Source organism: Balearica regulorum, chromosome 28 (genome assembly GCF_011004875.1).
Source record: "Balearica regulorum gibbericeps isolate bBalReg1 chromosome 28, bBalReg1.pri, whole genome shotgun sequence".
NCBI lineage: Eukaryota > Metazoa > Chordata > Aves > Gruiformes > Gruidae > Balearica > Balearica regulorum.
In genome coordinates this window covers 3396638-3418769 of record NC_046211.1, presented here as the reverse complement: position 1 = coordinate 3418769, position 22132 = coordinate 3396638, and the positions used below count along the sequence as shown (strand labels likewise).

At 54.1% G+C, this 22132-nt stretch overlaps 2 protein-coding genes and 1 long non-coding RNA gene across 3 annotated transcripts; all 3 read left to right on the top strand.

The window, feature by feature from the left end:
• The first annotated feature begins 203 nt into the window (after nt 1-203).
• LOC142598419 (coiled-coil domain-containing protein 81-like) lies at nt 204-3132 on the top strand. The gene is made up of 5 exons (XM_075736941.1): nt 204-306; nt 464-750; nt 1094-1253; nt 1957-2213; nt 3055-3132. Exons 1-5 carry the CDS (start codon nt 204-206, stop codon nt 3130-3132), a joined length of 885 nt encoding a protein of 294 aa, XP_075593056.1.
• Nucleotides 3133-5558: 2426 nt separating this feature from the next.
• On the top strand, nt 5559-7271 carry LOC142598431 (uncharacterized). Its single transcript, XR_012832648.1, has 3 exons — nt 5559-5597; nt 6013-6174; nt 7233-7271. It is a non-coding gene; the product is annotated as an uncharacterized LOC142598431 (long non-coding RNA).
• Nucleotides 7272-11856: 4585 nt separating this feature from the next.
• LOC142598418 (uncharacterized) lies at nt 11857-21154 on the top strand. The gene is given in 11 exon segments (XM_075736940.1): nt 11857-12123; nt 12506-12567; nt 12911-13070; nt 13774-14030; nt 14873-14946; nt 15599-15693; nt 19106-19308; nt 19462-19506; nt 19508-19676; nt 20087-20338; nt 20931-21154. Coding segments are annotated over 11 exon segments (1644 nt in total). The 5' UTR covers nt 11857-12020.
• The last annotated feature ends 978 nt before the right edge of the window (nt 21155-22132 follow it).

The window sequence follows — 22132 nt, the reverse complement described above, 5'->3', positions numbered from 1 at the left end:
TGCGAGACCTCGGCGAGCTCTCGGGGACGCGAGGAGAAGTCTCTCCTGTACCCCCGAGACGCAGAGGACAAAGGGAGCTGGTGGGAGAGTGCGGGAGCTCTTGGGTGAAGCACGGGCAAGGACATCGGAGAGGGGGTGTTTCCCAGGAGGAGACGTCCAGATCCTTCCCCCGGCAGCCTCGCGTGCTGACCCAAACCAAGAAGATGACAGACCTGCAAGAGCTGATCACCAACATCGAGCTCTGCAGCAGCACTGACGGCTCCAGCACAATCACGTTTCCCACCCTCAAGAAGCTGTCTGTCAGCGGTAAGGCCTTGGGGAGCTCTCTGGCGAGCATCGCTGCAGACAAGTTGTCGTGGGAAGTGGGGTTCGTCCCTGCGGGGAGACCCCGAGAGACACCCTGAGCCCAGCAGAGTCGGGTGCACGCGGCAGCCCCCTCCCCTTGCCGTGGTGGAACTCCCAGGGACGCGTTTCCCTCGGCAGTGGGTCACCCTCAGGGATCTGGCTCTGAAGGGAACGACGTCCTGGTGGAAGAAGGCCGAGGCCAGTCAAAGATTCGGCCCGTGTCACAGATGGGTTTATCCTGTGAGGCGCACACTTGCCTCCGCCGTCTCCTTGTCTGCGGGTGTGCTGATGGGACGTGAGCTGGCTGACTTAGAGCTTGACGTGTCTTTCCCTTGCTTTCCAGATGTCGTTACTATTTGGAGCAGTGTGTCTAAGCATGTTCAGCAACAGCTCCTGCAGAGAAAGGTGGGATCCTACCCTACCCCTCCCCTGGCCGAGACAGCTTCAGGGGTCCTGGCAGCCCTGTGCCAGCAAGTGCCATTGTTCTTCCCAGAACTTCCCACAAATGTGCCAAAGACCAGCCTGTCCGTAAACTGAGACACATAAAGTAAAGAAATAAATGTAAAAGACAGGGAAAAAGTTAGATAAACTATCTATTTTATACATGCGCCATATACAAATACAGAAATAAAAGTCTGGTTGAGGTGTGCAAAAGTGTTCTGCATCAGGAGTCGGCAGGGCATGAGGCACCCCGCCCTTGCAAGCTCTCACCGATCCTCACTCTTTTGCCCTTCTCTTCTTTTTCCAGCCTCGGGCCGTCAGAGTGCCAGGACTGGGGACGTTTCTGATTAAAAAATGGCTCTCTTTTGAAAATGGCGAGGTGCTCACGTTTCAGAGACCTCTCTTTGTGCTGTCCAGGACTGTTGCACAGATCCGTGAGCTGCAACATGCTTCTGTACCTGTTCCTGGTAAGAAGAGCAATGAAATTCTTTGTTTTCCCCTACACCCATACATTTGGGGCTTCTGCTGGTTGCTGTTTACAAGATACGCTGGACACGTCAGAGGCCTTCAGAAGGCCCTGAGAACCACCTCCCTGGGATGACACAAACAGCCCACCAAGTAGCAATGCCTCGAAAGGGGCCATGTCTTTTGGACTGGGTTTCATTAAGGCTGTCCAAAGTTAGACCGTCCCTCCGTGATCTGCTTTAGCAACTGGCTTTGTGCCAGCCACATTTATTGATCTGTAGGATGCCTGCTGGCTGATGGTGGTTCATCGGAGCTGTTTACCTTAAAGCCGTTGAGATGATGCTGACGTTTAGTTCTTGCACCGCACCAGAAGTTGTTGAGGCAAACGCCCACGGGCCCTTAGGGCTACTTTTATGCAGAGAAGTGGGTCGAAGTCGGCTGTAGAGAGCCTGCTACAGTAGACGGCAGGCAGCGCTCATCAACGGGGCCATCCCCAGATCCCACCATCCGGCGTGTTTTCTTTCCATTCTCTCGGGCTGTCTTTGCTCTGCAAGTAAAGGGCAGGTCCCGATTAGCATTCGCTGGGGCCCTGGAGTTGCTGCATTCCCTTCAGAGAAGCTACAGGCAGGGTTCATCTCCAAAGCGTCTGCAAACAGGAGTCTCCTCAACTGCTGTCTGAGTTACAGGCTTCCTCCTCTCTTCCAGACGACATGAAGAAAGTGTCAGTGAGCTGGAAGAAGATCCACTCGGACGTCCCCTATTCTGAGGAGGTCGTGCAGAACTGTATGCAGGAGACCCTGAAGTACTTCTGCTTCATCCTCAGAAACAGAAAAGACACCGACTTCATTTTAAAGGACCTCGGCACTCTTGCTATCCGGGGAACAGAAGTGACAATGGCATTTTGCAAAGACTTTTTACTAAGGCTCAACAAGTCGACATACGTGGTCGAGAAGTTGCTCGCTGTAAGTGTATTGTGTTTCCAGCGCTACCTAGAGTGGGTGTGACATGCCGTCAAAGGACCGAGGAACTGAGCCCTGCTGGCCAGCTGTCGCCTGCTGGGTCACCTGGGCTAGGCATGGTCTGCAGCAGTGAAAGCTTTCTGTAGTTTCTTTCTTTTATTTGCTGTGGTTCAAGGGTGCTGGGAAGGTGCACAGTACTACTTTTGTTGGGCGAGGGAAAGCCCTGGAAGGGCCTTGCTAGAAGTAGGGAAGAGGCCAAAGCAGCGGCAGGGGTGATGAAGTTCACCCCACGCTCTGGACGTGAGGCTGAGGGGCAGAGACACCAAGGCCTGGCTGAGACCAGGCCCCGTGGGCGCTGGCACACTGTTAACAGGTGTAGTTCTCCTGGCCTGACGGAAGAGAAGGAGCCCGTGGCTGGGTTCCTCCACGCTGCAGAGGCGTGCAGACTCTTTGGAAGTCTTTGGAAGGACTCTGGGGATAAAACCAGCCCAGAACCATTTGCTCTCAGGTCAGCAGTCGTTAAAGGAAGCCACCTCACTGCAACCAGCAGCCAGGAACCAGGGTTCGTACTGGGCCTTCCCTTGTGTTTGCCTCCATTGACTTCTTCCCCGGTCAACAAGGAGTCTCCTGCCTGACGCCGTCACCTCTTGTCCTTGCAAAAAGGCTGGCGACAGTCCTCGCCCTAGCAGATGGCATGCTGTGCGGCTCCTTTTAGCAAGGGGCTGAGGCACTTGGCCAGAAGTTTGCTGAGAGGCTGCTAATTCTTGGAGTTACGGAAAGGCTGTTGTGAGCATTGACTTCCTTTCCCTGGAGTCACGTGAGACGTTTCTGTCCCTTCTTGCAGAAGAAACTGGTCATATCGGACAAAGAAGTCACTCTGTCTCTGAGCCATTTTGGCCACGTCTACCAGTTACCGCAGTGAGTATATTTGTTCCAGGCAGCCCTTGCCAGACCAAGCGCAGACGTGCTCAGCTCATGTTTGGTAGCGCTCTGTCAAGTTCCTGGTTTGCAGTTCCTTTCAGCCTTGCCTTTGCTTAGTCTGGAGTTATGCGTCCTCTGTTACTGATTGCGGGTTGCATTTTACCACCGTCACTGCCATCAGAGGGGACTGGTTTGCTGGGGAGAGGAATTCAGGCAACCCTCCGAACGTTTCATCTGCTCATTCTCTTTCCGTTGGTAGAGACTGCCCAAAAACATGTAACAGAAATAAGATCCTAATATTTGTCCCAATATATATTGAATATACCATGGAAAGCTTCTCTTAGAGGGTGGCTCGAAGGCCAGATGCACGCAAGTCCTCTGCCTGTGGGGTTTCCGTGCCTTCTGTGAAACTCACGTGAATCAAAGTATCTCCAAAATGCCTTCTTGGGTCAAGACGGCACAGGAGGACTGAGGCAAAAAACCCAAAACCTCTGCCTCACGAGGGGCTGCTGAGCCGTTGCTGAGGCCAGCGCTGCTGGGTGCTTCCCTTAATGGCCTAGGACGGGAGGTTGACTCGAGAGAGAGATACCTTGACATGCCTCTGGCAAAGCAGCCCTTTTCTCAGAAGGGTGCCTTCTTCCGATTTCCAGGTTTGAGGCGAGGGCAGTGCCTCGAAGAATGTATCTCACAGACGAAGAGATATGTATAGAATTGGAGCGTGCTTTGAGCAGCATGGGAATAAGAGGTAATGCTGGCGAGCGATTCCTGGCAGAGGTTTGTGCGGTTGCCCATCTTCATTACTGGTGGGCCCAGGCTACAAAAGATGCCCGGGATGGCACAGGCACCCTGTGTGCCTCTCTTGACCCCTCCTGCTAAATCTCAAGAAGTATGTTCTGCCCCTGCACTCCATGCCCTGGAGTATACCTCTTCCGTTTTAGGAGTGAGTTTGTGCAGGAGGGAGTAAATGTCTGGGGAAGTCCATTGCCACAGTGAATCAGAAACTCTGCCTTGGGTTGCGGGAGACTGGAGGGTTGGCGTATCTCTTGGAATCACCGCGGCGTGATTTGATGAGAAAAATCACGTAGAGAACGACTGTGCAAAGGTTGCTTAGCTGTGCCGAGACCTCACTTCTCTTTTAAAACTGGGGAGTCTAGCTCCTCGACCTAAATTCCTCAGGAACATCAGAGCTGTGATGCGGTTGAGTTGAATGTGCCGTGATAGGAAATCTTTGTCTACCACACACGTATGCAACACCAAGAAATTGTTTCCCCAAAAGAGGCTCTAAAGTGCCAAGATCTGTCTCCCCTTGAAAGCCGCTGTACAGAGGAGGGACTAGCTGCAGCAGGAGAGAACTCACACCAAAGAGAATAATGTGGCTGTCGGGGGTTGAACAGGATCAAGGGCTGGTGTCAGGAAGGGCTTAAGACCTCCCTCCAAGAAAACAGGTCTCAGAAGGAATCCCGGTGAGGCCTCGCCCAGCTTCTAACATTGCAGAGCAGATCTGTGCCTCCTCCTGCCTGTTCTAAGAGGTTTTCTCCCTTCACGCTTGCAGCGGCTGTTCATCACACATTACGCCGTCTGTGCAGGGGCATTTCTCTAGACCGCTTAGCCAGAGCTCAGACGGAGGAAGCAGCGGAGGAGAAAACTGAGGGAAAAGGGCCTCGTGGCAGGTGAGACTCTGAAAGGACTCGATCAGAGCGGCCTTGTGCTCTAGTGCTTGTGCGGGATGTTTTATAGGCTCCTGCAGGAAAGGAGGCTGGAAGGGCTCTCGGGAGCTCCTGGTGCAACCGGCTGCTCCAGGCAGAGTCAGCTGTGACCTGAGGTCAGACCAGGTTGCCCAGGACTTTATCCAGTCTTGTCTTCAAAGCCTTCAGGGGCGGAGGCTGCCCAGGCTCTCTGAGAAACCTGTTCCCCTCTTTCCTTTGGAGCCCGTGTCTCTGTCGACTCAGAAGGGCTGTTAACACGTGTCACCGCACAGTGCATTTCCTCGCTGGCTGGGAAGTCCCACGGAATTGGGGACTGCTTTGCACTGGTCAGGGCGATGGCCAGGAGGGGGATGCCAGTATCTCCAGGTGCCTGTGATTGCAGAGGATGCAAATCCTCTCGTCGTTCCATCCCGAGGGCCGCCTCAGGCTGCATGTCCCGGAGCCTGACTGACGGGAGAAGCTCGTCTCCTTCATTTCCTTGGTGGCACATGTGAGCGTTACAGCTCAGGCTCATCCCTGTCTCTGTGGAGGGGAAGACAGTTGGGTGACGAGAGCTCGCTCTGCTGCCGAAGCGGGGGAGCAGCGCGAGCACAGGATGGAGAAGAAACTCTTCCTGCACTCATACCGACTCAGCCCGCTGCGTATTTTCAGATCGTTGCCCCAGCATGCAAGCGCAGAAGGAAGGCAGCCCAAAACAACAACTTTCGAGAGCCCTGAATTGCCATTGCCTGCTTCTGAAGAACAGCGGCAGACAGGACAGGTACGCAATATGGATTGAGGCACTTGGTGTGTCACTGGATTGTGGAGAATCAAGTGGGGGTCTCGTAGGAGAAACAGGTGCATAAAAAAATACGCAGATACCGATTCTGAGTAGCTCTCTTACTGTGGCTCATTTTCCCATTCAATTACCTATTTTGGGTGTTGTTCATCTCAGAAGAGGAACTGCAGCCCTTTTCAAAAAGTAGCTCTTTGATGACTTCTTAGTTCATTGGTCGTAACAGAAGGGCTTTCTGGTTGCATCTCTAAGAACTGCTTGTCAACAGAAACTGGGAAAAAGGGAAGATGGGAGAAAGAAGGGCATTATTTAAAAAAAAAAACAGAACAAACAAAAAAACCCCAGACCAAACCAAACAGATGAGAGTGACTGTGACTATTGCATTTCTGGGTTCCTGTAGAAAAGAGAGTCTGTATTTGGGATGAACGGTAGAAGAAAACTGGAGGCATCCCTGACCAAAAGGAAGGAGACAGAAGAGAATGGAAAATCAGGACGTGTCAGCTTGCCAGAATTGCCACGCCAGCAAGCCGGGACAGAAGGCGACAAGATGCCGAGGGCCCAGGTACAGGAGTATCCACAGAGCAGCCTTTTTCTGGTTGGGGGTGGCACCGAGTTGGGAAGGTCTCCCAAGTCCCGGCAGCATCGCTCCGTGCAAGGAGCAGGGCGGGTGGCTGTGGTTTTCATTCTCGCTTGCTCACTGCTGTGAGGGAGGAATTGCTGGTAGAGGCCAAGGGGCACAACGAGCAGCCGGCCAGGCTGAGGGCATCAGTGGGCCTGCTCCGTCCCTGCCTGGAAAGGAGGCCACCTCTGCCCAGGCGCCAGCTCTGGACCTCGAGCAGGATCTCTCCCAGGCACGTGGCTTGAGCCAGCTCCCGCCGGCGCTGTGGAGAGGGAGAGCTGTCTCCCCAAGTAGCGTGGAGAGCTCTCCGGCCGTTCTTCATAAGCAAAATGGCCGACACGTTATTTCAGGTGCTTCCTGGTGGCAGGGAGCCAGCATTTTGTGAAATGCTTAATGATGGTGACAATAGGGTTGAGTGCTTGTGGGTAAGAATGAGGGGGAAGGCCAACAGGGCCGCTCCCATGGTGGGAGTCTGTTATAGAGCACCCCACGAGGACGAAATAGAGTTTTCAATTCTGGGAGAAAGTAAGGAGGGGGGGTCAGCAGAACTGCCACCTTGGACTTCCGGAGGGCAGACTTTGGCCTGTTTAGGAGCCTGGTTGGCAGAGTCCCCTGGGAGGCAGTCCTGACGGGCAAAGGGAAAATCTCAGGGAAAAAGAGAGAGTCCTGGCTGACTGGGGAGGTCCCAGTTGACTGGAGGTTAGCCAATGTGACGCCCATCCACAAGAAGGGCCGGAAGGAGGATCCGCGGAACTACAGGCCTGTCAGTCTGACCTCCGTGCCGGGGAAGGTTATGGGGCAGATCACCTTGATGGCCATGGTTTAGTGGTGGGCTTGGCAGCGCTAGGTTAACGGTTGGTCTTGATGATCTTAAAGGTTTTTTCCAACCTAAACAAGTCAATGATTCTATGATTATTTTTGCTCCACCTGTGGCAAGACCAGCTTCTCCCTTTTTGAAACCAACTTGGGCCACAGATTTCTGTCATTTTTCTGTCTTGCAGCTGTCCCAGGAGGAGGAAGATAGCCTCAGGCCCACAGAGACCATCTCTGGTACAGAAGAGAGTCTACAAACGGCAGAGGCTTGGATTCAGGGCAGGAGGCAGTTGCGAACCGAGCTGGAAAGCTTCGGGGACATTGAAAGATGGCTGACACAAAAACCTTCCAAAAATGATCAAGAGAAAAGATACTGGGAAAGAACAAAGGCACGCAGAGCAGACAGGAGGGCTGTTGTCCAATCGGCCGTGACCCACAGCCTGGACGTAAGTACGGAAGGGCACAGGAAATAGCGTCTGCGGTCAGACTCCTGTTTGCAGACGCTTTGGAGATGAACCCTGCCTGTAGCTTCTCTGAAGGGAATGCAGCAACTCCAGGGCCCCAGCGAATGCTAATCGGGACCTGCCCTTTACTTGCAGAGCAAAGACAGCCCGAGAGAATGGAAAGAAAACACGCCGGATGGTGGGATCTGGGGATGGCCCCGTTGATGAGCACTGCCTGCCGTCAACTGTAGAGAGTGACTTGGGAGAACTGGTTGACCGCTATCGCAGGAATGCTGTCACGAGCTATCTGGAGACCTCCAAGCGGTGCAAAGAGCGTAATGTTCACATCACCAACCCAACGCTGCAGAAAGGTAAAGCAAAGACCCAGGGCCTGATGTGCATGCCCTAAATCTGGCAAGTCCGTGTCTCTTCCCAAGCCCAGAAGCGTGAGCAGTGTCGGGGGCTCTGCCGATGGAGCACGTTTGCAGCCCTCGGAGGGCCACGGCAGATGCTGCCGGTTAGGATCTGCAATACCAGCAGCAGGACCAGAGCAGGGCTGAGATATCAAAGGGTGCCGCAGACAAGCCGGGGCGCTCTCCCGTTGCCCCTGGGATGGTCAAGCTGGAAGTCAGACCATGGTCGGGATCAGCGGGTCCATAGCCAGGAACAGACGTGGCTGCGGCTGAGCTGCAGACTGCTACACCTGCAACGTCTGAGCTGAAACGGGGCTCCTGACCCCGGGGCGAGGCATGACTGTTTTCTGTGTGCACTTTGCCAACAGCCCTGCTGCATCCAGGAGACAAGATCATCAAGGAGGGACAAGACATAGGGAAGATCAGGCAGCCCGGAGGATACTACAGCACAGGACGTGCTGATGCTGGGAGCACCTGCAGATCAGGAAGTGCATCTAGAAGCCAGATGGAGGCAGAGAAGAGGTTTGTTCAAAGAGGGCTTCAGATGGGGCCCCTCCTGCTGCCCAGCTGCCTATCACCCCTCTGTGCTCAGTCCCCACGGCATCAGAGGCAGTACCGAGGTTTTGGAGTGAACCATTAGGCTGCTGCAAGGGAGCAGCGAGCGACAGCGAAGAGGCCCATCCTCTTCTCAGCTACAGGGCCGCTCCTGCGCTTTAGCTAAGCCACTGGGTTGCAGCGGTGCCGGCAAACAGTTTGTGGTGCCTGGCAGGAGCCTTGCAGGCTGCACTTGGGACTAGCTCTGTGCTCTGAACTACAGAGGTGACAAAACTTGCCCTCAGAGCGACCCAAAGCTTCTCTGGAATCCCCTCAGAGAACGTTTATTCCGGTGGGAGAAAGACAGTCTTGAAGAGCTGAGCTTTGGATGGCTGGAGAAGCTTGTGCAGGAAAAAAACATTGCAAAGCAGAGAACAATCTTCTTGGTTTATCTCCGTTAAAGTGTTTAGATACTACAGCGACGGGCAACGTACCAGCTCTTCAGGTAGCTTCACAAGCTGCCATTTCCAGTGCCAGTCACGTCTAACACGGACCAACACGGTCCGCACAAGTCTGGCAGAGCTTCCTGGGGCCTGGAAGCCCCGAGTTCTTGTCGGGCTCACTTTTGCCTTTACTACGAGAAGCAGAGAACCTGCCCAGAATGTCATTTCTGTAAAGCACGTTATTCTCTCTTACACATTTTTTTCTTCCCTTTTTTCCCCCCACCTTTCTTGCACAGGCATCTTCAGACTAAGAAGACGCAGAAGTCCAACGACAATAACTTCTGGCCAGGTCATCTCTTGGACAAACTATGCCTCTACTTTCCTGAAAAGCAGCATGACAGGGCACACGCCTTGTTCAGCTGTGTTCAGCCGACCAGGCCTGCCTACCGTGGCACCTAAAGCCCGGACTGCAGCTAGCTCCTCAGCGAGCCAGGACACTTGGCCTCCGGAGACACTGCCTTCAAGGAGACCAGCTCCACCTGAGGCTCTTCTCCCAGCAGCAGGAGATGCCTACACAGTTTTGTGGTCCCTCAGTCAGCTCAGGGGATCTGGATAAAAGAAACGTATTAAATAAAGAGCACATACTCAAGCTGCAGGTGTGTGGGAGGAATCATGGTTTGTGAGAGGTTTCCCTCCTGGGGCAGCCCTTGAAACACCATCCCGTTCCCAAGGAAGTGTTTCTTGCTTGCTTTTTGAACGGGAAGGATTCACCGTGCCAAGGGCAAGCAAACTATGGCGTAGCCGCCAGGGACATCCATCCACAAATCCATGGGCCCTGATGGGATGCACTCGCAAGTGCTCAGGGAGCTGGCAGATGTTATTGCTGTGCCACTCTCCATCATCTTTGAAAGGTCATGGAGAACAGGAGAGGTGCCTGAGGACTGGAGGAAAGCCAACGTCACGCCGGTCTTCAAAAAGAGCAAGAAGGAGGACCCGGGAAACTACAGGCCAGTCAGCCTCACCTCCATCCCTGGAAAGGTGACGGAACAGCTCATTCTGGGGGTCATCAGTAAGCATGTGGAGGAGGAGAAGGTGGTTATCGGGAGTGGTCAACATGGATTCAACCAGGGGGAAATCATGCCTGACCAATCTGATAGCCTTCTATGATGGCATGTCTGGCTGGGTGGATGAGGGGAGAGCAGTGGATGTTGTCTACCTTGACGTCAGGAAGGCTTTTGACACCGTCTCCCATAACATCCTCATAAGCAAGCTTAGGACGTGTGGGTTGGATGAGTGGACAGTGAGGTGGGTTGACAACCGGCTGAACGGCAGAGCTCAGAGGGTTGTGATAAGCCGCGCAGAGCCTAGGTGGAGGCCAGTAGCTAGCGGTGTGCCCCAAGGGTCAGCGCTTGGTCTGGTCTTATTCAACATCTTCATCAACGACCTGGACGGGGACAGAGCGTACCCTCAGCAAGTTTCCTGACAATACGAAACTGGGAGGAGTGGGCAACACAGCAGAAGGCTGCGCTGCCATTCAGCGAGATCGGGACAGGCTGGAGAGTTGGGCGAAGAGGAACCAAATGAAATTCAACAAGGGCAAGCGTAGGGCCCCGCGCTTAGGGAGGAATAAGCCCAAGCACCAGTACAGGTTAGGGGCTGACCTGCTGGGAAGCAGCGCTGCGGAGAAGGACCTGGGAGTCCTGGTGGACAACAAGCTCTCCATGAGCCAGCAGCATGCCCGCGTGGCCGAGAAGGCCAGTGGTATCCTGGGGCGCATTGAGAAGAGCGTGGCCAGCAGGTGGAGGGAGGTTCTCCTCTACTCTGCCCTGGTGAGGCCACAGCTGGAGTTGTGTGTCCAGTTCTGGGCTCTCCGGTTCCAGAAAGACAGGGGACTACTGGAGAGAGTCCAGCTGGGGGCTACGAGGATGATGAGGGACCTGGAGCATCTCTCGAACGAGGAAAGGCTGAGAGAGCTGGGTCTGTTCAGTCTGGAGAAGAGAAGACTGAGAGGGGATCTGATCAAAGCTCATAATTATCTAAAGGGTGGGTGTCTAGAGGATGGGGCCAGACTCTTCTCAACGATGCCCAGTGACAGCACACGGGGCAACGGGCACAAACTGGAACACAGAAAGTTCCATCTCAATATGAGGAAAAACTTCTTCACTTTGACGGTGACAGAGCACTGGAACAGGCTGCCCGGAGAGGCTGTGGAGTCTCCTTCTCTGGAGAGATTCCAAACCCTCCTGGCCATGATCCTGTGCAACCTGCTCTAGGTGAAGCTGCTTTAGCAGGGGGGGTTGGACTAGATGATCTCCAGAGGTCTCTTCCAACCCCCACCGTTCTGTCATTCTGTGATGTTGTGATTCTGTGACAGACAGCAAGTCAGCAAATTTCAGCATCAGACAGACACCACATGCAGGACTTTGACTGTTCTCCTACTGATCTTTAATTCTTCAAAGAAAGTCTAGAATGCCATCCACATTGCAGAGGGATAAAGTGCTAGCTGTTGCACGGTCACAGCACTCAGTACGGAACTGGAGGGAGGAAAATGGGAGGTCCTTTATGACTGTAGGCACCACAGTTTTACTCGTCAGCAAAGAGGTGACCCTGCTTGAGCGCGGGGGTGGGGGGGGGTGGGGGTGTTGGACCAGATGACCCCCAGAGGTCCCTTCCGCCCTCGACCGGTCCGTGACCGTGTGATTCTGTGTCCCCATTTCTGTCCTTGCGTGACAACTCGGGGGGGCTCTCCCGGCCCCACAGCCTTCTCAGGAGTGAGGCTTGGGTGTGGGTTTTAGGGAGCAGCCCCCTTCTCACAGCAGGACCAAACCTGGCTGGGTCAGCGGGCGTGGGAGTGAGGTAGGGGCGTTCCTTTGTGACCTCAGCCCGCGTCACAGAGCCTGTCCTCATAACCCCGCACCGCAGACCCTCCCTTCACTTCCCTGCGAGACCTCGGCGAGCTCTCGGGGACGCGAGGAGAAGTCTCTCCTGTACCCCCGAGACGCAGAGGACAAAGGGAGCTGGTGGGAGAGTGCGGGAGCTCTTGGGTGAAGCACGGGCAAGGACATCGGAGAGGGGGTGTTTCCCAGGAGGAGACGTCCAGATCCTTCCCCCGGCAGCCTCGCGTGCTGACCCAAACCAAGAAGATGACAGACCTGCAAGAGCTGATCACCAACATCGAGCTCTGCAGCAGCACTGACGGCTCCAGCACAATCACGTTTCCCACCCTCAAGAAGCTGTCCGTCAGCGGTAAGGCCTTGGGGAGCTCTCTGGCGAGCATTGCTGCAGACAAGTTGTCGTGGGAAGTGGGGTTCGTCCCTGCGGGGAGACCCCGAGAGACACCCTGAGCCCAGCAGAGTCGGGTGCACGCGGCTGCCCCCTCCCCTTGCCGTGGTGGAACTCCCAGGGACGCGTTTCCCTCGGCAGTGGGTCACCCTCAGGGATCTGGCTCTGAAGGGAACGACGTCCTGGTGGAAGAAGGCCGAGGCCAGTCAAAGATTCGGCCCGTGTCACAGATGGGTTTATCCTGTGAGGCGCACACTTGCCTCCGCCGTCTCCTTGTCTGCGGGTGTGCTGATGGGACGTGAGCTGGCTGACTTAGAGCTTGACGTGTCTTTCCCTTGCTTTCCAGATGTCGTTACTATTTGGAGCAGTGTGTCTAAGCATGTTCAGCAACAGCTCCTGCAGAGAAAGGTGGGATCCTACCCTACCCCTCCCCTGGCCGAGACAGCTTCAGGGGTCCTGGCAGCCCTGTGCCAGCAAGTGCCATTGTTCTTCCCAGAACTTCCCACAAATGTGCCAAAGACCAGCCTGTCCGTAAACTGAGACACATAAAGTAAAGAGATAAATGTAAAAGACAGGGAAAAAGTTAGATAAACTATCTATTTTATACATGCGCCATATACAAATACAGAAATAAAAGTCTGGTTGAGGTGTGCAAAAGTGTTCTGCATCAGGAGTCGGCAGGGCATGAGGCACCCCCCCCTTGCAAGCTCTCACCGATCCTCACTCTTTTGCCCTTCTCTTCTTTTTCCAGCCTCGGGCCGTCAGAGTGCCAGGACTGGGGACGTTTCTGATTAAAAAATGGCTCTCTTTTGAAAATGGCGAGGTGCTCACGTTTCAGAGACCTCTCTTTGTGCTGTCCAGGACTGTTGCACAGATCCGTGAGCTGCAACATGCTTCTGTACCTGTTCCTGGTAAGAAGAGCAATGAAATTCTTTGTTTTCCCCTACACCCATACATTTGGGGCTTCTGCTGGTTGCTGTTTACAAGATATGCTGGACACGTCAGAGGCCTTCAGAAGGCCCTGAGAACCACCTCCCTGGGATGACACAAACAGCCCACCAAGTAGCAATGCCTCGAAAGGGGCCATGTCTTTTGGACTGGGTTTCATTAAGGCTGTCCAAAGTTAGACCGTCCCTCCGTGATCTGCTTTAGCAACTGGCTTTGTGCCAGCCACATTTATTGATCTGTAGGATGCCTGCTGGCTGATGGTGGTTCATCGGAGCTGTTTACCTTAAAGCCGTTGAGATGATGCTGACGTTTAGTTCTTGCACCGCACCAGAAGTTGTTGAGGCAAACGCCCACGGGCCCTTAGGGCTACTTTTATGCAGAGAAGTGGGTCGAAGTCGGCTGTAGAGAGCCTGCTACAGTAGACGGCAGGCAGCGCTCATCAGCGGGGCCATCCCCAGATCCCACCATCCGGCGTGTTTTCTTTCCATTCTCTCGGGCTGTCTTTGCTCTGCAAGTAAAGGGCAGGTCCCGATTAGCATTCGCTGGGGCCCTGGAGTTGCTGCATTCCCTTCAGAGAAGCTACAGGCAGGGTTCATCTCCAAAGCGTCTGCAAACAGGAGTCTCCTCAACTGCTGTCTGAGTTACAGGCTTCCTCCTCTCTTCCAGACGACATGAAGAAAGTGTCAGTGAGCTGGAAGAAGATCCACTCGGACGTCCCCTATTCTGAGGAGGTCGTGCAGAACTGTATGCAGGAGACCCTGAAGTACTTCTGCTTCATCCTCAGAAACAGAAAAGACACCGACTTCATTTTAAAGGACCTCGGCACTCTTGCTATCCGGGGAACAGAAGTGACAATGGCATTTTGCAAAGACTTTTTACTAAGGCTCAACAAGTCGACATACGTGGTCGAGAAGTTGCTCGCTGTAAGTGTATTGTGTTTCCAGCGCTACCTAGAGTGGGTGTGACATGCCGTCAAAGGACCGAGGAACTGAGCCCTGCTGGCCAGCTGTCGCCTGCTGGGTCACCTGGGCTAGGCATGGTCTGCAGCAGTGAAAGCTTTCTGTAGTTTCTTTCTTTTATTTGCTGTGGTTCAAGGGTGCTGGGAAGGTGCACAGTACTACTTTTGTTGGGCGAGGGAAAGCCCTGGAAGGGCCTTGCTAGAAGTAGGGAAGAGGCCAAAGCAGCGGCAGGGGTGATGAAGTTCACCCCACGCTCTGGACGTGAGGCTGAGGGGCAGAGACACCAAGGCCTGGCTGAGACCAGCCCCCCGTGGGCGCTGGCACACTGTTAACAGGTGTAGTTCTCCTGGCCTGACGGAAGAGAAGGAGCCCGTGGCTGGGTTCCTCCACGCTGCAGAGGCGTGCAGACTCTTTGGAAGTCTTTGGAAGGACTCTGGGGATAAAACCAGCCCAGAACCATTTGCTCTCAGGTCAGCAGTCGTTAAAGGAAGCCACCTCACTGCAACCAGCAGCCAGGAACCAGGGTTCGTACTGGGCCTTCCCTTGTGTTTGCCTCCATTGACTTCTTCCCCGGTCAACAAGGAGTCTCCTGCCTGACGCCGTCACCTCTTGTCCTTGCAAAAAGGCTGGCGACAGTCCTCGCCCTAGCAGATGGCATGCTGTGCGGCTCCTTTTAGCAAGGGGCTGAGGCACTTGGCCAGAAGTTTGCTGAGAGGCTGCTAATTCTTGGAGTTACGGAAAGGCTGTTGTGAGCATTGACTTCCTTTCCCTGGAGTCACGTGAGACGTTTCTGTCCCTTCTTGCAGAAGAAACTGGTCATATCGGACAAAGAAGTCACTCTGTCTCTGAGCCATTTTGGCCACGTCTACCAGTTACCGCAGTGAGTATATTTGTTCCAGCAGCCCTTGCCAGACCAAGCGCAGACGTGCTCAGCTCATGTTTGGTAGCGCTCTGTCAAGTTCCTGGTTTGCAGTTCCTTTCAGCCTTGCCTTTGCTTAGTCTGGAGTTATGCGTCCTCTGTTACTGATTGCGGGTTGCATTTTACCACCGTCACTGCCATCAGAGGGGACTGGTTTGCTGGGGAGAGGAATTCAGGCAACCCTCCGAACGTTTCATCTGCTCATTCTCTTTCCGTTGGTAGAGACTGCCCAAAAACATGTAACAGAAATAAGATCCTAATATTTGTCCCAATATATATTGAATATACCATGGAAAGCTTCTCTTAGAGGGTGGCTCGAAGGCCAGATGCACGCAAGTCCTCTGCCTGTGGGGTTTCCGTGCCTTCTGTGAAACTCACGTGAATCAAAGTATCTCCAAAATGCCTTCTTGGGTCAAGACGGCACAGGAGGACTGAGGCAAAAAACCCAAAACCTCTGCCTCACGAGGGGCTGCTGAGCCGTTGCTGAGGCCAGCGCTGCTGGGTGCTTCCCTTAATGGCCTAGGACGGGAGGTTGACTCGAGAGAGAGATACCTTGACATGCCTCTGGCAAAGCAGCCCTTTTCTCAGAAGGGTGCCTTCTTCCGATTTCCAGGTTTGAGGCGAGGGCAGTGCCTCGAAGAATGTATCTCACAGACGAAGAGATATGTATAGAATTGGAGCGTGCTTTGAGCAGCATGGGAATAAGAGGTAATGCTGGCGAGCGATTCCTGGCAGAGGTTTGTGCGGTTGCCCATCTTCATTACTGGTGGGCCCAGGCTACAAAAGATGCCCGGGATGGCACAGGCACCCTGTGTGCCTCTCTTGACCCCTCCTGCTAAATCTCAAGAAGTATGTTCTGCCCCTGCACTCCATGCCCTGGAGTATACCTCTTCCGTTTTAGGAGTGAGTTTGTGCAGGAGGGAGTAAATGTCTGGGGAAGTCCATTGCCACAGTGAATCAGAAACTCTGCCTTGGGTTGCGGGAGACTGGAGGGTTGGCGTATCTCTTGGAATCACCGCGGCGTGATTTGATGAGAAAAATCACGTAGAGAACGACTGTGCAAAGGTTGCTTAGCTGTGCCGAGACCTCACTTCTCTTTTAAAACTGGGGAGTCTAGCTCCTCGACCTAAATTCCTCAGGAACATCAGAGCTGTGATGCGGTTGAGTTGAATGTGCCGTGATAGGAAATCTTTGTCTACCACACACGTATGCAACACCAAGAAATTGTTTCCCCAAAAGAGGCTCTAAAGTGCCAAGATCTGTCTCCCCTTGAAAGCCGCTGTGCAGAGGAGGGACTAGCTGCAGCAGGAGAGAACTCACACCAAAGAGAATAATGTGGCTGTCGGGGGTTGAACAGGATCAAGGGCTGGTGTCAGGAAGGGCTTAAGACCTCCCTCCAAGAAAACAGGTCTCAGAAGGAATCCCGGTGAGGCCTCGCCCAGCTTCTAACATTGCAGAGCAGATCTGTGCCTCCTCCTGCCTGTTCTAAGAGGTTTTCTCCCTTCACGCTTGCAGCGGCTGTTCATCACACATTACGCCGTCTGCGCAGGGGCATTTCTCTAGACCGCTTAGCCAGAGCTCAGACGGAGGAAGCAGCGGAGGAGAAAACTGAGGGAAAAGGGCCTCGTGGCAGGTGAGACTCTGAAAGGACTCGATCAGAGCGGCCTTGTGCTCTAGTGCTTGTGCGGGATGTTTTATAGGCTCCTGCAGGAAAGGAGGCTGGAAGGGCTCTCGGGAGCTCCTGGTGCAACCGGCTGCTCCAGGCAGAGTCAGCTGTGACCTGAGGTCAGACCAGGTTGCCCAGGACTTTATCCAGTCTTGTCTTCAAAGCCTTCAGGGGCGGAGGCTGCCCAGGCTCTCTGAGAAACCTGTTCCCCTCTTTCCTTTGGAGCCCGTGTCTCTGTCGACTCAGAAGGGCTGTTAACACGTGTCACCGCACAGTGCATTTCCTCGCTGGCTGGGAAGTCCCACGGAATTGGGGACTGCTTTGCACTGGTCAGGGCGATGGCCAGGAGGGGGATGCCAGTATCTCCAGGTGCCTGTGATTGCAGAGGATGCAAATCCTCTCGTCGTTCCATCCCGAGGGCCGCCTCAGGCTGCATGTCCCGGAGCCTGACTGACGGGAGAAGCTCGTCTCCTTCATTTCCTTGGTGGCACATGTGAGCGTTACAGCTCAGGCTCATCCCTGTCTCTGTGGAGGGGAAGACAGTTGGGTGACGAGAGCTCGCTCTGCTGCCGAAGCGGGGGAGCAGCGCGAGCACAGGATGGAGAAGAAACTCTTCCTGCACTCATACCGACTCAGCCCGCTGCGTATTTTCAGATCGTTGCCCCAGCATGCAAGCGCAGAAGGAAGGCAGCCCAAAACAACAACTTTCGAGAGCCCTGAATTGCCATTGCCTGCTTCTGAAGAACAGCGGCAGACAGGACAGGTACGCAATATGGATTGAGGCACTTGGTGTGTCACTGGATTGTGGAGAATCAAGTGGGGGTCTCGTAGGAGAAACAGGTGCATAAAAAAATACGCAGATACCGATTCTGAGTAGCTCTCTTACTGTGGCTCATTTTCCCATTCAATTACCTATTTTGGGTGTTGTTCATCTCAGAAGAGGAACTGCAGCCCTTTTCAAAAAGTAGCTCTTTGATGACTTCTTAGTTCATTGGTCGTAACAGAAGGGCTTTCTGGTTGCATCTCTAAGAACTGCTTGTCAACAGAAACTGGGAAAAAGGGAAGATGGGAGAAAGAAGGGCATTATTTAAAAAAAAAAAACAGAACAAACAAAAAAACCCCAGACGAAACCAAACAGATGAGAGTGACTGTGACTATTGCATTTCTGGGTTCCTGTAGAAAAGAGAGTCTGTATTTGGGATGAACGGTAGAAGAAAACTGGAGGCATCCCTGACCAAAAGGAAGGAGACAGAAGAGAATGGAAAATCAGGACGTGTCAGCTTGCCAGAATTGCCACGCCAGCAAGCCGGGACAGAAGGCGACAAGATGCCGAGGGCCCAGGTACAGGAGTATCCACAGAGCAGCCTTTTTCTGGTTGGGGGTGGCACCGAGTTGGGAAGGTCTCCCAAGTCCCGGCAGCATCGCTCCGTGCAAGGAGCAGGGCGGGTGGCTGTGGTTTTCATTCTCGCTTGCTCACTGCTGTGAGGGAGGAATTGCTGGTAGAGGCCAAGGGGCACAACGAGCAGCCGGCCAGGCTGAGGGCATCAGTGGGCCTGCTCCGTCCCTGCCTGGAAAGGAGGCCACCTCTGCCCAGGCGCCAGCTCTGGACCTCGAGCAGGATCTCTCCCAGGCACGTGGCTTGAGCCAGCTCCCGCCGGCGCTGTGGAGAGGGAGAGCTGTCTCCCCAAGTAGCGTGGAGAGCTCTCCGGCCGTTCTTCATAAGCAAAATGGCCGACACGTTATTTCAGGTGCTTCCTGGTGGCAGGGAGCCAGCATTTTGTGAAATGCTTAATGATGGTGACAATAGGGTTGAGTGCTTGTGGGTAAGAATGAGGGGGAAGGCCAACAGGGCCGCTCCCATGGTGGGAGTCTGTTATAGAGCACCCCACGAGGACGAAATAGAGTTTTCAATTCTGGGAGAAAGTAAGGAGGGGGGGTCAGCAGAACTGCCACCTTGGACTTCCGGAGGGCAGACTTTGGCCTGTTTAGGAGCCTGGTTGGCAGAGTCCCCTGGGAGGCAGTCCTGACGGGCAAAGGGAAAATCTCAGGGAAAAAGAGAGAGTCCTGGCTGACCGGGGAGGTCCCAGTTGACTGGAGGTTAGCCAATGTGACGCCCATCCACAAGAAGGGCCGGAAGGAGGATCCGCGGAACTACAGGCCTGTCAGTCTGACCTCCGTGCCGGGGAAGGTTATGGGGCAGATCACCTTGATGGCCATGGTTTAGTGGTGGGCTTGGCAGCGCTAGGTTAACGGTTGGTCTTGATGATCTTAAAGGTTTTTTCCAACCTAAACAAGTCAATGATTCTATGATTATTTTTGCTCCACCTGTGGCAAGACCAGCTTCTCCCTTTTTGAAACCAACTTGGGCCACAGATTTCTGTCATTTTTCTGTCTTGCAGCTGTCCCAGGAGGAGGAAGATAGCCTCAGGCCCACAGAGACCATCTCTGGTACAGAAGAGAGTCTACAAACGGCAGAGGCTTGGATTCAGGGCAGGAGGCAGTTGCGAACCGAGCTGGAAAGCTTCGGGGACATTGAAAGATGGCTGACACAAAAACCTTCCAAAAATGATCAAGAGAAAAGATACTGGGAAAGAACAAAGGCACGCAGAGCAGACAGGAGGGCTGTTGTCCAATCGGCCGTGACCCACAGCCTGGACGTAAGTACGGAAGGGCACAGGAAATAGCGTCTGCGGTCAGACTCCTGTTTGCAGACGCTTTGGAGATGAACCCTGCCTGTAGCTTCTCTGAAGGGAATGCAGCAACTCCAGGGCCCCAGCGAATGCTAATCGGGACCTGCCCTTTACTTGCAGAGCAAAGACAGCCCGAGAGAATGGAAAGAAAACACGCCGGATGGTGGGATCTGGGGATGGCCCCGTTGATGAGCACTGCCTGCCGTCAACTGTAGAGAGTGACTTGGGAGAACTGGTTGACCGCTATCGCAGGAATGCTGTCACGAGCTATCTGGAGACCTCCAAGCGGTGCAAAGAGCGTAATGTTCACATCACCAACCCAACGCTGCAGAAAGGTAAAGCAAAGACCCAGGGCCTGATGTGCATGCCCTAAATCTGGCAAGTCCGTGTCTCTTCCCAAGCCCAGAAGCGTGAGCAGTGTCGGGGGCTCTGCCGATGGAGCACGTTTGCAGCCCTCGGAGGGCCACGGCAGATGCTGCCGGTTAGGATCTGCAATACCAGCAGCAGGACCAGAGCAGGGCTGAGATATCAAAGGGTGCCGCAGACAAGCCGGGGCGCTCTCCCGTTGCCCCTGGGATGGTCAAGCTGGAAGTCAGACCATGGTCGGGATCAGCGGGTCCATAGCCAGGAACAGACGTGGCTGCAGCTGAGCTGCAGACTGCTACACCTGCAACGTCTGAGCTGAAACGGGGCTCCTGACCCCGGGGCGAGGCATGACTGTTTTCTGTGTGCACTTTGCCAACAGCCCTGCTGCATCCAGGAGACAAGATCATCAAGGAGGGACAAGACATAGGGAAGATCAGGCAGCCCGGAGGATACTACAGCACAGGACGTGCTGATGCTGGGAGCACCTGCAGATCAGGAAGTGCATCTAGAAGCCAGATGGAGGCAGAGAAGAGGTTTGTTCAAAGAGGGCTTCAGATGGGGCCCCTCCTGCTGCCCAGCTGCCTATCACCCCTCTGTGCTCAGTCCCCACGGCGTCAGAGGCAGTACCGAGGTTTTGGAGTGAACCATTAGGCTGCTGCAAGGGAGCAGCGAGCGACAGCGAAGAGGCCCATCCTCTTCTCAGCTACAGGGCCGCTCCTGCGCTTTAGCTAAGCCACTGGGTTGCAGCGGTGCCGGCAAACAGTTTGTGGTGCCTGGCAGGAGCCTTGCAGGCTGCACTTGGGACTAGCTCTGTGCTCTGAACTACAGAGGTGACAAAACTTGCCCTCAGAGCGACCCAAAGCTTCTCTGGAATCCCCTCAGAGAACGTTTATTCCGGTGGGAGAAAGACAGTCTTGAAGAGCTGAGCTTTGGATGGCTGGAGAAGCTTGTGCAGGAAAAAAACATTGCAAAGCAGAGAACAATCTTCTTGGTTTATCTCCGTTAAAGTGTTTAGATACTACAGCGACGGGCAACGTACCAGCTCTTCAGGTAGCTTCACAAGCTGCCATTTCCAGTGCCAGTCACGTCTAACACGGACCAACACGGTCCGCACAAGTCTGGCAGAGCTTCCTGGGGCCTGGAAGCCCCGAGTTCTTGTCGGGCTCACTTTTGCCTTTACTACGAGAAGCAGAGAACCTGCCCAGAATGTCATTTCTGTAAAGCACGTTATTCTCTCTTACACATTTTTTTCTTCCCTTTTTTCCCCCCACCTTTCTTGCACAGGCATCTTCAGACTAAGAAGACGCAGAAGTCCAACGACAATAACTTCTGGCCAGGTCATCTCTTGGACAAACTATGCCTCTACTTTCCTGAAAAGCAGCATGACAGGGCACACGCCTTGTTCAGCTGTGTTCAGCCGACCAGGCCTGCCTACCGTGGCACCTAAAGCCCGGACTGCAGCTAGCTCCTCAGCGAGCCAGGACACTTGGCCTCCGGAGACACTGCCTTCAAGGAGACCAGCTCCACCTGAGGCTCTTCTCCCAGCAGCAGGAGATGCCTACACAGTTTTGTGGTCCCTCAGTCAGCTCAGGGGATCTGGATAAAAGAAACGTATTAAATAAAGAGCACATACTCAAGCTGCAGGTGTGTGGGAGGAATCATGGTTTGTGAGAGGTTTCCCTCCTGGGGCAGCCCTTGAAACACCATCCCGTTCCCAAGGAAGTGTTTCTTGCTTGCTTTTTGAACGGGAAGGATTCACCGTGCCAAGGGCAAGCAAACTATGGCGTAGCCGCCAGGGACATCCATCCACAAATCCATGGGCCCTGATGGGATGCACTCGCAAGTGCTCAGGGAGCTGGCAGATGTTATTGCTGTGCCACTCTCCATCATCTTTGAAAGGTCATGGAGAACAGGAGAGGTGCCTGAGGACTGGAGGAAAGCCAACGTCACGCCGGTCTTCAAAAAGAGCAAGAAGGAGGACCCGGGAAACTACAGGCCAGTCAGCCTCACCTCCATCCCTGGAAAGGTGACGGAACAGCTCATTCTGGGGGTCATCAGTAAGCATGTGGAGGAGGAGAAGGTGGTTATCGGGAGTGGTCAACATGGATTCAGCCAGGGGGAAATCATGCCTGACCAATCTGATAGCCTTCTATGATGGCATGTCTGGCTGGGTGGATGAGGGGGAGAGCAGTGGATGTTGTCTACCTTGACGTCAGGAAGGCTTTTGACACCGTCTCCCATAACATCCTCATAAGCAAGCTTAGGACGTGTGGGTTGGATGAGTGGACAGTGAGGTGGGTTGACAACCGGCTGAACGGCAGAGCTCAGAGGGTTGTGATAAGCCGCGCAGAGCCTAGGTGGAGGCCAGTAGCTAGCGGTGTGCCCCAAGGGTCAGCGCTTGGTCTGGTCTTATTCAACATCTTCA